This window comes from Danaus plexippus, chromosome 5, assembly GCF_018135715.1.
Source record: "Danaus plexippus chromosome 5, MEX_DaPlex, whole genome shotgun sequence".
Lineage (NCBI taxonomy): Eukaryota > Metazoa > Arthropoda > Insecta > Lepidoptera > Nymphalidae > Danaus > Danaus plexippus.
In genome coordinates, this window is record NC_083539.1 from 8059314 (window position 1) to 8073878 (window position 14565).

General features: G+C 33.7%; 3 protein-coding genes across 3 annotated transcripts; 2 read left to right on the forward strand and 1 right to left on the reverse strand.

The window, feature by feature from the left end:
* Window positions 1–2: 2 nt before the first annotated feature.
* On the reverse strand, window positions 3–7535 carry LOC116768948 (DNA replication licensing factor Mcm3). Its single transcript, XM_061528665.1, has 14 exons — window positions 7357–7535; window positions 7002–7279; window positions 6679–6853; window positions 6129–6367; window positions 5517–5756; window positions 4677–4841; window positions 4148–4346; window positions 3732–3880; window positions 3393–3483; window positions 2813–3028; window positions 2142–2282; window positions 1531–1647; window positions 1084–1217; window positions 3–624 (listed from the first exon to the last, which is right to left on the reverse strand). The coding sequence occupies exons 1-14, from the start codon at window positions 7426–7428 to the stop codon at window positions 423–425; spliced, it is 2418 nt and encodes an 805-aa protein (XP_061384649.1). The 5' UTR covers window positions 7429–7535; the 3' UTR covers window positions 3–422.
* A 233-nt stretch (window positions 7536–7768) lies between these two features.
* On the forward strand, window positions 7769–9289 carry LOC116769215 (esterase AGAP003155). Its single transcript, XM_032660254.2, has 4 exons — window positions 7769–8170; window positions 8324–8521; window positions 8836–8976; window positions 9070–9289. Exons 1-4 carry the CDS (start codon window positions 7945–7947, stop codon window positions 9240–9242), a joined length of 738 nt encoding a protein of 245 aa, XP_032516145.1. The 5' UTR covers window positions 7769–7944; the 3' UTR covers window positions 9243–9289.
* A 169-nt stretch (window positions 9290–9458) lies between these two features.
* On the forward strand, window positions 9459–14215 carry LOC116769280 (tRNA (guanine(10)-N2)-methyltransferase homolog). Its single transcript, XM_061528394.1, has 9 exons — window positions 9459–9668; window positions 9745–10131; window positions 10273–10407; window positions 11010–11199; window positions 12211–12284; window positions 12373–12511; window positions 12846–13044; window positions 13433–13603; window positions 14072–14215. The coding sequence occupies exons 1-9, from the start codon at window positions 9612–9614 to the stop codon at window positions 14202–14204; spliced, it is 1485 nt and encodes a 494-aa protein (XP_061384378.1). The 5' UTR covers window positions 9459–9611; the 3' UTR covers window positions 14205–14215.
* The last annotated feature ends 350 nt before the right edge of the window (window positions 14216–14565 follow it).

Consider the following 14565-nt stretch of genomic DNA (forward strand, 5'->3'; position numbering starts at 1 on the left):
TGTATTTAAAAAATGTTTTAATAACTATTTGTAACTTAACACAAAAAAATTATCCAATAAGAGAATTACAATTCCTTGTAATAAGGCACATGATTTGTACTGATTCGGTATAATCGTATTTTTTTTTTAATTAAAATTAATAAAATCATATGATCTGACAATTTTTATTTAACAAGCAGGTTGTATATGTGACGCAATATGTTCAAAATGTTTAGAACTAAAATAAAAACTTCAAGTTGTTTATTAATTCTGATGTTTTAGATACGAAACACAATAAAGTTGAGAATATTCATATGATAAAAATAAATTACCAAGTATTGTAAACTGTACCAGACAATTAGATAATGTGTTGATCTGTAAATCTTTTCAGCTGTTAAAGCTCTGACTGTGGTGTGTAGACGCAGTACTTATATAACGAAACCTTAAATAAGAAACACTATATCGTCCGCCATCATGACCTGGTTGTCTTGAGTCATCCTCTCCAAGGCTGCGTGTATTTCTCCACTTTCGAACGTGTCGTGGGAGTATTTCTCGTTAATGTAACTGGTTATACGAGCTAAAGGAAGAGAGTTGGCTCGCTCCTCGCGGTACAGCTGCTGTAATGCTGATTTGAATTGGCTTAATCTGGAAGCAAATTAAAATAACAGTTAAAACAACTATACCCGATTTGCGAAGGTAGCGGGTTCGAATCCCGCTTGTGTGGAATTGTAATTCAAGTACCAGTGCAATTTGAAATTATAAGACCAGGTTTCCTCACGATGTTTTCCTTCACCGTCCGTCATTGGTGTCTAAACGCTCTTAGAAAGTACATATGATTCGGAAAAGTTCACATTGGCTCTTGCCAGGTTTCGAACCCGCGCCCTCACGTATGAGAGGCGGGCCTTTTACCTCCAGGCCACCACGACTTAATTTTTTTTCATAAAGTGCTATTTATAAAAATGTTTTATCTGGGTAAATAAATTGTAAAATAATTCAAAAATTAATTAAATTCCCTACAATTGACAACAGAGTATTAAATTAATAAATAACATTAATTCATATACAATACATAATCAGCGTCTACAGATACTGTATAGTATGTACCGTGTGTTATCAATAGTCTTCTGGGAGCGTGTGACCCTCGTGCTGGTTTCAGGTTGAGCGGAATGAGCTGCTCTCAACACTGGCTCAGCTTCCTCGTCTGATGAGAAGTCATATGGATCTTGAGCCTCGCCTTCCTGTGCACAGAAATGTATAAAACATAAATTAATTTCCACTAATGTCTATTTATCCAGTACAATTGATGGAACCATAGATGGAGCTACCAATTTTTTTGGTACTTTTACCACAGGCCTGCTCTATTTTACTATGAACGGAGCGATGTCATTCCTTTATATTAATATGTTGTGAGCGAGTGAGGTGTAAGTAGTAAGTGGTAGGGGTCCTGTCGTTTCAAAATTCACTGATCTAGTATTTTAAGTAATGTTTATACTATGAAGCTAGGTATTTTTTCTTAAATTTAATTCTTTTCTCGTCAAAAGTATTACTTACTTTCAGCGTTCGTCTGGTTTTCTTGGCTCTCGGCTGAGATGTTTGTTCCGTCTCTGAAGTGTTACCTTCGTCGCCGGACGACGCGCGCCGTTTGCGTCGCTTCTCTTTGGTAAGCACCTGGAATAAGAACATTTCTTATCATTATCATTTGATAAGCTTAACTCACATGCACAGAGAAGATGCCATCAATGAATAATTCAAGAATGTAACGAATGCTAAAAAAAACCATTAGTTTCCTCCATACAATAGCTACATAGAGGAATAATTTTATATATTTATTGAATTTAGTCGATCGAGAAACATTACATATTATATTAAAGTAAATTACGGTATTATTTCATATGAAAAGTTGCAAAAACTTCTAAATTTTATATGAAATCAAAGTTGAAGAAAGATATTGATAATAAAATTAAATAATAACAACTATTCTTTCTATTTTTACAAGTCTTAGATTATTATAATAATATTTATAATGAGCTAGCTGTTATAAATTATACCTCTCACAGTCCTAGTCGTATTAAATCTTCAAACATGCTTGATGAAAGTCATCTTATACCAGTTAGTTACTGATGTGGATTTTCACTGTTTATTTATATTTATAATGAACTAACCTTCTTGAAGTATGCGTAGTGTACTAAGTCTATAGCGGCGAGTGCGTCTGCCTCGCTCACTGTGAAGCTCAGGCGGCACTTGGCGTGCGCCGTGGCCAGCCGGATGAGAGTTTCCAGAGTACGGGCCGTCACTGGCTGGGTCTGAAAAGTTACATATACAGATAAAAACAAGCTCAGCTATAGTAATAATTATCTACATATATATGAAGAACATTATGTAGATTAAGTTTATAAGAACTATAAAACTGCATAAGCGAACAGTTTAGCTTTTAAGGTAGTTTAATTCTCTCGCTTAGAATATTATTCATATCACTCAATACGAATATTTATATAGTTTTATGATCGTTCGATGTATTATAATTTTATTAAAGCTATCTTCATACATCGATAATAAACAGCTACAGAATCGAGTGCCACCTTCCAGACGGAGCGTAGATTAGTTAGGATCGTTGACAAAATTTAAGATTTACAAATACTTATAAATAGTTTTTCGCGATTTTATTTTTATTATTTCTATGAGCCGATTAGAGACTTAATTAAGGTATTATGTAGAATAATATCCTGAGCTCCAGCCTGCTAATGCGTTTAAATAATAAATACGTTCATATATTCCGCCTCAACCCCAAAAACTGTGCAGCGACTGAATAAAAACAATGTGATCCGTGTGTTACCCTGGCCACATCGCTTTCCATCATATCCTGATTCCTCAGCCGGGCGTATTCATCAGCGATCACGTCGGAAGCCTCTTGAGTTAACTTGGGCTTCATGAGCTTGGCGATGTGGATGAACTTCCTCATGAACTTGGTGCTGAGGATCTGGTCCTTCTTGTTACGCAGATTCCCGTGAAGGAGCGGGTCGTATTTCTCATAGATAGTGTCCTTTGTATCCTAAAACATAGAATAATATTGGACATATATAAAATAATTCTTAATTTAAATTCAGTGTTGTCGAGTACAACAAATTCGGTTATCTAGTGTGTCCGGCAGTTTTAAACGTTTACCGGATCCGGTACCTATATGGTGACTGTATACGGTATCTGATATGGTGCTAGGGATTGACTGACAATATAGTTGATTTTATAATGAGACAGATGTTTTGTTTTCTACAAGCTACTTAAATTAATTAATTACACTATATGTATTACAATTACCATTCAGCCGGATCTGGCCGGAAATGCTGGCAGTTTACAAGCATTAATGTATGAAAGTAAATTGCTATTAAAATTAAACAATAAAAATCCTTTAATGATACCTCGACTTCATCATTGTCTGGGTTTTCTGTAGAGAGCATTTCCACTGACGAACCCATTGGCAAAACCTCGCCGTCCTGTTCCTTAGGGTTTCTGACAACGTTGACAAAATTATCTTACATATAATAGACTATTGTTACTAACAATTAAAATTAATTGTTATATGCGGTAATACCATATTAAGTTTTAAAAATAACATCATAGATTTTTCTTTACAATTCGATCATATTTTTTTTTAAATATATTTAATAAATTCTGACTAAAATAGTGTAGCCCAAAGCCTTATGTAAAATCGTGTTAGCCAACTCGAATGACCTCTTCAGCGTTATATATATGTATACCTATATCTATGCATCCTGAGCACGTGCTCGGAGATCATGTTATCGTGGTCGGCGTCCGCGATGTCCAACATCACGAACAGCAGGTCGAAACGAGAGAGCAAGGAGTCCTGCAGACCGATGTTCTCCATCGGCGTCTTGTATTGATCGTACTGAACAATATAATTATGAAATATAATTACACGCCCTTAACAGATAAGACGGTTCATGATTACTAAGCCAGAATACTGTAGTAGCGATACTAGGAAATGGAAAAGTTATTATGCATAAAGATAGCGACTATATATATATATTTAGGGTTGGCAATAAATCTCAATTGGCTGTATAATCAGGGTTGGTAATAAATATCAGTTGGCGTTAAAATCAGGGATGGCAATTAATCAGATTTGGAGGTATAGTCATTATTCGTATCCACCGACCCGTCCGTACACAGGGTTGGCAGCGGCGAGTACGGCGCAGCGTGCGTTAAGCGCGGCGTGCACTCCCGCCTTGGCGATGGTGACGCGGCCCTGCTCCATGACCTCGTGTATGGCGGTCCGGTCGATGTCGGACATCTTGTCGAACTCGTCGATACACACCACGCCACGATCAGCCAGAACCATGGCGCCGGCCTCCAGTCTGCAAATGTTACGAAATATTTATTAGAATACTGATTAAAATAGATAATGTTAATAAAAGGAAGTTCTCGCTTAGAAAATATATACTCTTGTGATAGTTCTGAATCTTAATAACCAATGTCTAATGTTATAAGAGTTCATAAGCAACAAAGTTCTGTGTAGAACAAATAAAAACATTAAAAATGTTCCCTATTAAATGAGAACGCTTGATGAAGTCAGTAATAAAAATAATATAATCACGTCCATCAAGCCCGTCCTGCACTTCATAATACATCACAGATATATAACGAAAACCATTGAGTATTTATTTTACTTGTTGCATGCAACAGACCTTCGATCACCAGTTTCAGGGTCGGTGGTGACGGCGGCCGTGAGACCCACTCCGGACGAGCCTCGCCCCGTGGTGGTGATAGCGCGGGGCGCCGTCATCAACACGTAGCGCAGTAATTGCGACTTCGCCACAGACGGGTCGCCGATCAGGAGAATGTTGATGTCGCTGTAACAAATAATTGGTGCAAAATTATAATATTTGTCATATACCCGACACGTATGAAAAATTTACCGAACACAGCCGGGCAACACCGTTGTATAGATAAAATATTATATAACGAGTGACATCGCTGAACGAACACCTGGCTGTATGAACCAGAAATTTACTGATACCACATAAGACACGATGATGAAGATGGCATTGCTATCTTAATATCATATAGTCCTAGATATAGTTTTTATGTCTTAATAAGTAATTAATATTATATATACATATAAGTAATTAGTTGTCTTGGAACCTCTGTGGGCGGTGACACACCCTGTATCGCTCATTTCTCTTAATATTTATCTTATAGTTTATTAATATATTTCCAATAAAGCTGATAGAAACTTTATTTGATTCAACTCTAGGGCACATCAATAATGTAAAGTTTAAACATGAAATTAACCATAGTTTTATATTTGAGAGGCAAATTTAATAACATTAAAAATGGGTAAGGGTACCAAAAAACCTTGTTATATCTGCGGGAAGGCAGTTGGAACTGCCAAGCATTTGCTGGTGGGATGTAGGGTAATCCTGGATAGCGGTCAATACTCGGATGGAATGCTGAGAATTTTCATCCCATCTCTTATAATATATAGATTTTTTTTAGCACCTTAAACACTAGTAAATATAAATTACCCTCTCAGTCTCGTGCCATTGGGTAGAATCTTTTCCATTCCTCCCAGCAACTGACACAATATAGCTTTCTTTATGAAGTCATGTCCATGAATTGACGGCGCCAATGACTTTCCAAGCAATTCAAACATGTCGGTGTTGGACTTTTTGGCAAGTCGCTTGCACAGCTTAATGTCTTCTATTGTGATATTGAGATTCATATCTTTGTTGATTTGAGTTATATTATTCGCTATCAGAACAGTTCTGTAAGAAAATTAAATCATATATATATATAAAGACTTAGCAAAACTTAATATTTCAGGGTACATAATTTAGTACACACCAATAATGTAATAAATGTATTTATATTAACAAAGCCAAATATTAAATTCAATTGATTAGTTACATCATAGAGACAATGAATAGCAAATTATGTAGAGCAGCAAAACTGCATGGCTGAGCTTAAGAAACAAAGTGACCTGCCTACATTATACTGGATGCCACGTCATTATTAAACAACACCCACCAAGTGCAACTAACACACAACACTTAGGACAGAACTAAGTGGGTCTGACAATTAACATATATATATACACAAATACTTTAATAATATTTAATGTTATAAAAATATATTACCTAAATGTACCAGCTGTGAAACTTCCCTGTTTGGATGGCAGGCACCTATAATTGCCGACTATTTGCACTCTGTCCCCTGGCTTACACTTATCTACCAGGTCATCATCACATACAACATCAACGCTCCTCGGCAACTGGCCAGCCGGAGCACGTTCAGGCATCTCTTGTACCGTGAGTGTCTGGTGATCTTTGTACCGGGATAGACCGTATTCTGTTTCTAAAGGATTTCCTTCATCATCCTATATGGGATATATGTTTACAATAATTATATTATTATATTAACCAATGCTCATGATCATGTACCCATATAAAATGTTCAACAGTAAATAAATATTAACTGAAGGTGGAGTTATATATGTATAAAATTTCAATGCTTTTTATTATAGTACTTGAATACCAATATGTGTATGTTAGTACTCGTATTAATATATTTCAATGCAATCAAAGCCAATAATTCCATTAGGCTATATACACCAATATCACTATGTATCTTTTAAAAATTCTCTATTGAAAGAAAACTTTATAAAGTGTGTTTTTATGATTTAATTACCTTAGTAGGATAGATCGCTGATGTAGGGAAAGCCTCGAATGAAGTAAGGTCCGTGTACTTTCTTTCCATTACTTTCTTTGTGGCTGGACAGTAGTGAACACTTCTCACCACCTTCGGCCTCACCAAGGAAACCCTGGTCACTATGCCTTCCACACATATTAGGTTTCCTAAATAACTGCAATGCAAAATATTTAAAAAAATTAAATCAAAATTTTAATGACAATATATATTTTAATGAAGTATTGGCTCAACATTTCTCTAATGTAAATAACATTTTTTTTGCAATAACAATGTTCATGCATAATTTAACGTCATCAAAATACCTTGATGTTAAACTTCTAGGTGTCACATGCTTAGTCCCGAAACTTCCTGAAAAGGCTACGAAAAATTCTTCTTGCGTCTTAGCATAACTTGGATCGATGGATGAAACGTACTCTTTCAAAGCTCTTTGAAATGCTATCAACTCCTCAAATGAATTTTCTAATAGACTTTTAACTCGCTCTGGATTTTTACGTCTCAGATCATTTATGTTTACCACCAATCTTTTTGAATTCTCGCTTACCATTTGTTTCACTTTCTCAGTGTATACGCTTTGATCTTCCTGAATTTTTGGAAACAAATAGTATATTAAAGTGGGATAAAAAAAAGAATTTTAAAAGGTTATGACAAAAGAATTACTTCATCATCTAAAAATTCAAGGTATTCTCTCTGAAGATCTCGTAAGCGCTGATCAAAATCACCGTCTTCCATTATATGTTAATAACAAGGAACAGAAGTAAAACTTAAGTTACAACAAACTTTATCAGGAAGGCAACAAGTAACAACAAATTTAAATTGGTTTGACAAGCGCTGTATATTTTGGCGCCAGAAATAGTTACTGTCAAATAAATGCAGATTCTCTTATTCCTGTCTGAAGGACTATCAATTTCTGAAAATGTAAATCTAAAATAAGTATTATATCAAACTATATTTGGTAAAAGAATGCTTTAATTAGGTTACTTTTACATATTTATATTACTTTTGTTTTAAAACAGAATTAACGTAATTGGTCATTTATTATACTTGTCAATGTCCTAAGTAAATATCTACTTTGACAGATAAACTATTCTAAGGGTTAGAATTTTAAAGTTTATACATAAATATCTTTTACGAGTCAGTTTATTGAATTAAGTTAATTAAATTATTTACACAATTCTCAAATTTGCGCAGTTTGGTGTAATTTTTACGAACATACATGGGTCAGAGATACTTCTACTAAAATCTAAAATGTCTTTAAATATGTCTGATCATAATTCTAATTCTAATCAGTCTTCAATAAGCAAAGAAAACAGACCGAAGCTAAAAATTCTAGCCTTTCATGGCTATCGACAAAATGGTACCATGTTCAGAGCAAAAATTGGATCCTTCAGAAAAGCAGTTTCAAAATATGCACAGCTAACCTTTATTAGCGCTCCGCATAAGGTACATAGTGAAGAATCTAGTGGAGAAGAAGGTATGTATAATTCAAAAAGTAAATATCCTGTGTAGTGAATTATTAATAACCACTAAAATAAAATAACATCCCAGTTTTATTATTATTTTTATTAAGTGTAAATTATTTTGAAATTAGTTTTTATAGTATATAATATTATTAAATTATAAATAGATGGTCGTTCTTGGTGGTTCAATGCTGAAGACAACACATTCAGTGGCAAGTGTCTCGGTGGTCCGGCTATCGGATTTGAAGATACATTGGATCTGATAAAAACTGTTGTGAAGGAGCATGGCCCTTTTGATGGTTTCATGGGGTTCTCACAGGGAGCCTGTCTCGTTGGCTTATTAGCTGCTATGCAACAAAAAGGATGTTAGTATGTTGGAATGCATTTATTTCATTCTACTTAGAATTTGTCTTGTTTGTCAAGTTAAGAGTGAATAGTCTTCAACAAGAATAGTGTACTCATGGCTTAATCCTTCGTTTCTTTAAATTATCTTGTGGAGTTTTGATCAAGCACTCTACCAGATAATTGATAAAATATATATATCATGAAGAATAGCATTGGTTGATAAAATGCTTATTAGGTTTATTTTTAAAAAGTTAACAAAATTTAATTGTAAAATAATTTTTGAATTAGTATTATGTACTTTGGAGATCATAACTGTTATTTTATTTTTAAACAGATTTAACATACTCATTCAAATTTGCTATATTTGCATCTGGCTTTCGCTCTGGAAGTTTAGTCCACAAAGGATTTTATGATGAAGAAATAAATCTTCCATCATTACATGTTTATGGGGAAAGTGACTCTATAATTCCTAAAGGTATTTTTATGTTTATTATCATCATAATAATGTATTATGCAATAATTATTTATATGAAATTAATTTAAAATATTTTATTATAAAATGTTTCAGAAATGAGTGAATCACTTATAAATCTATTCACAAAACCTATTGTTGCTGAACATTCTGGTGGACATTATGTAGCATGCTCTGGCTCTATAAAAGATGCTTACTTAGACTTTTTACACGACAGATACCAGGACCTCGTAGACCAACCGGAGGCTGATAATAATAAACAGTCTTAGATAGCTACATTTGGTAATAGATGTAAATAAAGGTTAAGATTTAAAAATGGTTTTATTTCATATTAATGTCTTAAACATGTACTATTTGATATATTAAATTACTGTTGGGACCTTAGTAATATTGTTGAATATTTTTTTTTTAATATCTTGTAAGTATAATCAAATGTGATATTGGCTTTCATTCACTATTATTGCCATACTAGAAATAACAACTAATAAGCAATGACGTTTTGAGCTGACAGGTAAACAAAAAGTTAGGTTATGAGTTTTAATTTTCATAAGAGCGATACTTCATGCTTTTTTTAATGTAAAGTACAAAAAGGTTATCAAAAACAAACATTTATAATAGGTTTTATTTATAATAATAAAATGTGGAGGCGGTATTTATTGTGGTTCGCACATGAACATGTCGACTTTCGATACGCTGTATGTAATTGTATGATATGTATCATAATTTGTTATTTTTGAATTAGTTTCTATAATTACCGTTATCTTATTTTAGGAAATGCAAAGCATCATCTCTTTATTAAAAATACCTATGAAATTCATTGAAACACCTTGTGTGAGCAGACCTTATTGGATCGTTGAACTGCCAGAAGAAGAGTGTATTAGAAAGATCGCTTCTAGGTCTGTGTTACTCAAAAACTGTATAGAATTGTGGTCAAGAGCGAAGACGGAGGATCGTTTACATGAAAACCTCAAAAGTGCTATAAAAAATATCAGCTGTAAGTGGATCATACCCGAGGGAGGGAACAGTAATATTAGTGACTCACATATTTGTCCAAGTGAACTTTTAGAGGCGTGTAGCGATTCAAGTAAATCTTTTAAAATTGATGTCGAGACCTTCTGTAAACATTTTAGTATTAAAGAGAAAGTTGAAAAAATTGAGGTGAGGCATAAATTTGGGACTGTTATACAACATATTTCTTTTAAAAAAACATTCATTAAAAAAGTTAAGCATCATAATTAAAATTCTGTATAATGGTCATAGAATATGATAATTTTGTTTATTTTAAATATTTATTCACAGAAATTTAGTTACTTACCATTAGAAGGGCCGGTCAAATTGAAGAAACCGGATATAACATTATCCTACATAGAGTTCTACGGTATTGATCCTAATAATGTACCAAACCAGCCGCATGACTTGTTCTTTGGAAGATGGGTAATACATATTTGATTTAGCTATTCATACCTTTAATAAAACATTTACATTCAAATATTTTTCAGCTAATATGTAAATATTATGATACATCTTTGGAACTAATATACTTATGAAATACATTATATTTATTTTATTCAGTTCTGAATATATATATATATACAGGTTGTTTATAGTGCTTCATAAATTTACATCACCAGTAGCATGTGCTTAGACTTATGACTTAACAGTTAGAAGTGCTAGGTATTTCATTTTAATATGCTATCTCATTGAAGGGCGTAGCAAAACCCAACTGGATTATGAGACAGAATTTTATATTCAAGAAAAGATTCTGAATTATATATATTTTTATTGTAACAATATTTTACACTGCCAGAGGTCTACATTAAATTGCAAAAAAGGTTTAATATTTAGCATTTTCATAGTATATAGATAAAAAATGACATGTATTAAATCAATAGAGTGATAATAGGGACAAGCGGTCCAGAGGTTGCAAGTTTTAAACTAGTTATGTTGATGAATGTTTTGTATTTTATATAAAAAAATATTTTTAAATGGCCCATGAAAAAAATACATTCGTTTACACATACAATGTTTTTATCAAGGTAGTTGATGGCCAACGAGAATTGATACAGACCCATTCCCTCAAGAAGCGTCATTTCATTGGCAACACCAGTATGGATGCTCAACTGGCTCTGGTGATGGCCAATCAGGCGCGCGTCGATCACGCGGATGTGATATACGATCCGTTCGTCGGATCCGGATCTTTGTTCATCGCTGCCGCTCATTTTGGTGGTGAGTTAACACTATATGTAGCTTTCTAGTTTTTTATTATTAATTTTTATTAATAATGAATGCATTTATTCAAAATACAGATAAATAAAATTATGTTATCTGTTTGTAATATTAAAATACTAGCTTTTTGTTAAATGTTTATGTCATAATATAATTGTAATATGATGTATTTGTCATAATATAATTTTTAATACAAATTTTGTCTGTCCGTTTGTTCCCGCTATTTATAGACCTGGAACGATTTTGACGTAACTTTCGCTGGCAGGCAGCTGACGTCTAAGTAATAATTTACTAACTAGCCTACTGGCTATAGTTATTTTAGAAGTTTTATCTGCTTTTATTGAAGTAAATGATAAAAATATATATAATCCATGTTGAAAGTCACACCTATGTAGTGAAAATATTTTATTCTTCCAAAATAACTGACTATTACTATGATACTTTCCAATAATTTATAATTAGAACAAGTTAAGTGTATCCTTAGTCCAAGTTTGCATAAACACTATATACGGAGCGTTAACAGTTTTTCCATTCATAAATCTTGCCAGTTATAGTATTCTGGATGACAAACGATGAACGTCCACCATGTAGCGTGACAACACGAACCTCCGCTAAGCGTAAAGAGCACTCATATTAAAAGTTACAATTTGTCCTACTTATATTTGTGTTGCAGAATACTTTTAGAAGCAGATAAAGCATGAATAATATAATCTATATCAACTAAATAGAAACATATCGTTTGTTTGTTTCTGTCTATATGTAGCTGTGATTTGAAATGAGTAATTTAAACACGCTTGTAATTTTCTCACCCAAACTTACGTTGGTACTGTCACGTGTGAAGATTTATGAATGAGAGACTTTGAATTTGCTGTGTTTACTATCACGATGTTAAACGTTCTAAGGGTACAAAATCCAATTCCTTAATTAAAACCATAATTCGATACCTTATATGCGATTAATGTTTTTAATTTGCATGAAGCTGTCGTACTAAGTGTATTTCGTATTTCCCAGCCTATGTATGGGGCAGCGACATCGACTTCATGATGCTCCACGCTCGCACGAGACCGACACGAGTCGGAAAAAAGGTTGGCAATAGAACCCAAAAAAATTTCATTGACGGACGTCTCCGCGCGTCATAGCCAGTATTCATAGCTAGTTTTCCAAATATTCCAGTCGCGGGATAAAGATGAGAGCATAGCCGGTAACATGCGTCAATATGGCAGCTCCAGCCGTTACCTGGACGTCATCGTCAGCGACTTCTCATTACCGATGTGGAAAGACAAACTGACCTTCGACGCCATTATCACCGATCGTTAGTATTAAATACGTATTATCTAATTAAACGAGATAAAATTGCTGATAGAGAATGTTTGGAAAGGTTAATACGATTTTTTTTATACTAAGCTGAATCTTTTTCTGCGTCATAATATTTGCAGCTTGGAACTTTTTGAAATATAATACATTTTTTTTTTTATAAAATCGTCCATTTATATATTGGAATATTTTTAATTTTTATAAATAGATACGTGAGTCTTAGCATACTGTATAAAGCAAGAAATGTAAACATCTGAATATTTTATTTATTTAACTCGACAAAGCGCCATCTAGTTTGTTACAAGATAAACTTAACTTTTTTATGCAATCAGCGCCCTACGGCATTAGAGAACCTACGGAAAAAATTGGTATAGAGCGAGAGAACTACACCCTCTCGGAAGATCACCTCGTGAACCACATCCCCGCCAAGGTGGACTACGAGCTGCCTCACATGTATAACGACCTTTTGACATTCGCCGCCAAACATCTGGAAGCCGGCAAGAGACTCGTCTGCTGGTATCCGGTTATACGGTATTCAAAACATTTAAATTACACGAAACACACGTTATACCTATACTAGGCTTTCGTTTTTGTCGATGGGAGCAATGACATCAAAATTAAAATTAACTAATTTAATTTTAAAACTAAATTACTATTAACTGGTTCGACATATAGTGACATAATATTCTAAAGAGAAAATTAAAATTAGTAAGTCTGTTCACGCGGAACCGCTGACTCGGACCCGTGTGGAATTAACAAGTTTACTTAGAGGTCATAGAGCGGCCGGCGGTTACACCGTAATACTCTTATTATTTAATTAACTACCATTATAACACCGTCGCGTAACACGTTAACATATACTCAAAAGGGTAATAATAAGTTGATATAAAAAAATATATATAATACTTTTTTTTTATAGAGAAGATTACAAAGAAGAACACCTTCCTAGCCATCCGTCGTTAAAACTGGTCGCGAATTCAGAACAGTTACTATCCAAACTGACGGCTCGCAGACTCCTGACGTACGAGAAAATAAGCGACCAACTACCCTCAACTGGTGGTGGTACGATGACTGGGACACAAAACTTTAGGTATGTTGGAAGAAAAATAATCTTAACAAACAAAATAAGCTTAGTACAATTATTTCTATTTAAAACAATTTTCTTTTTCAATCTTTTTGAATCCTATGTATTAATTCACACTCCCGCAACCAAACATGATAACAAAATATAAGGATTATTCAAATATATAAAAAAAAATACAGAAAAAAAATCCATCGAAACATAAGGATTTCTAGATTTACGAATCATCATCATCATCATCAACCTGTAGGAGCCCACTGCTGAGCAAAGGCCTCTTCTCACATGGAGAAGGTTAGAGCATTAATCACCTCGTTGAGGAAATCAAGACGGGTTGGCGATTTCAATCTTACAATTTGAAATTATAAGACCAGATTTCCTCACGATGTTTTCCTTCACCGATTTACGAATATTCGGTCAGAAAAATATTGTTGGTTGCTTGTTAAGCTATAATGTTTTCAAAAGCAATACTCATTACAGAGAAAAATATTTCTCCAGTGGAGAAGCAACAAGAAAACAGAGACACGAGAAGAGGATACAAGAAATGGCCGCCAATATATTCGGAAAACAACGAAGTATATTGAATGAAAATCATTTAAAACAAAATAAATAGATTAAAACTGAGCTTGTTTTATTTGAAAGCGCGTGGTTTTCGGAAGCAAAATTAAAAAGTCGTATATATAACTGCCTTAACGACTCGCTGAACAACCTGTCACATTTATTATAATTTTTAATATGTTAAAAAATTAACACAGTTTTTATTAAAATTATTGATAAAAACGCAAACAATTGGATGGAATGTAATTCACGGCTGATGTCAGTCACTGTTTGTTATAACTGCATGAATGAATGCCTTCCACGTTACCCCCACTCTGCAGCTCGACTTACCGTGACATGGAATAGACGAGTCAAAAAAATTGAGGTTATGTAATAAGTTCCACTTTTATCATGTCTAATCTCCTTCAAGTGTTGAT

Excerpts from the sequence above, each read along its gene's own strand:
- LOC116768948 (XM_061528665.1), bottom strand. The coding sequence starts at position 7,428 with ATGGAAGACGGTGATTTTGATCAGCGCTTACGAGATCTTCAGAGAGAA. Across the intron at positions 4,842-5,516 it reads AATGGCACGAGACTGAGAGG|CGACATCAACATTCTCCTGA; the intron begins GTAATTTATATT and ends TATTTGTTACAG. Across the intron at positions 2,283-2,812 it reads TGGAAAGCGATGTGGCCAGG|ACCCAGCCAGTGACGGCCCG; the intron begins GTAACACACGGA and ends GTAACTTTTCAG.
- LOC116769215 (XM_032660254.2), top strand. The coding sequence starts at position 7,945 with ATGTCTTTAAATATGTCTGATCATAATTCTAATTCTAATCAGTCTTCA. Across the intron at positions 8,171-8,323 it reads AGAATCTAGTGGAGAAGAAG|ATGGTCGTTCTTGGTGGTTC; the intron begins GTATGTATAATT and ends AATTATAAATAG. Across the intron at positions 8,977-9,069 it reads TGACTCTATAATTCCTAAAG|AAATGAGTGAATCACTTATA; the intron begins GTATTTTTATGT and ends AAAATGTTTCAG.
- LOC116769280 (XM_061528394.1), top strand. The coding sequence starts at position 9,612 with ATGTGGAGGCGGTATTTATTGTGGTTCGCACATGAACATGTCGACTTT. Across the intron at positions 10,132-10,272 it reads AGAAAGTTGAAAAAATTGAG|AAATTTAGTTACTTACCATT; the intron begins GTGAGGCATAAA and ends ATTTATTCACAG. Across the intron at positions 11,200-12,210 it reads CGCTGCCGCTCATTTTGGTG|CCTATGTATGGGGCAGCGAC; the intron begins GTGAGTTAACAC and ends CGTATTTCCCAG.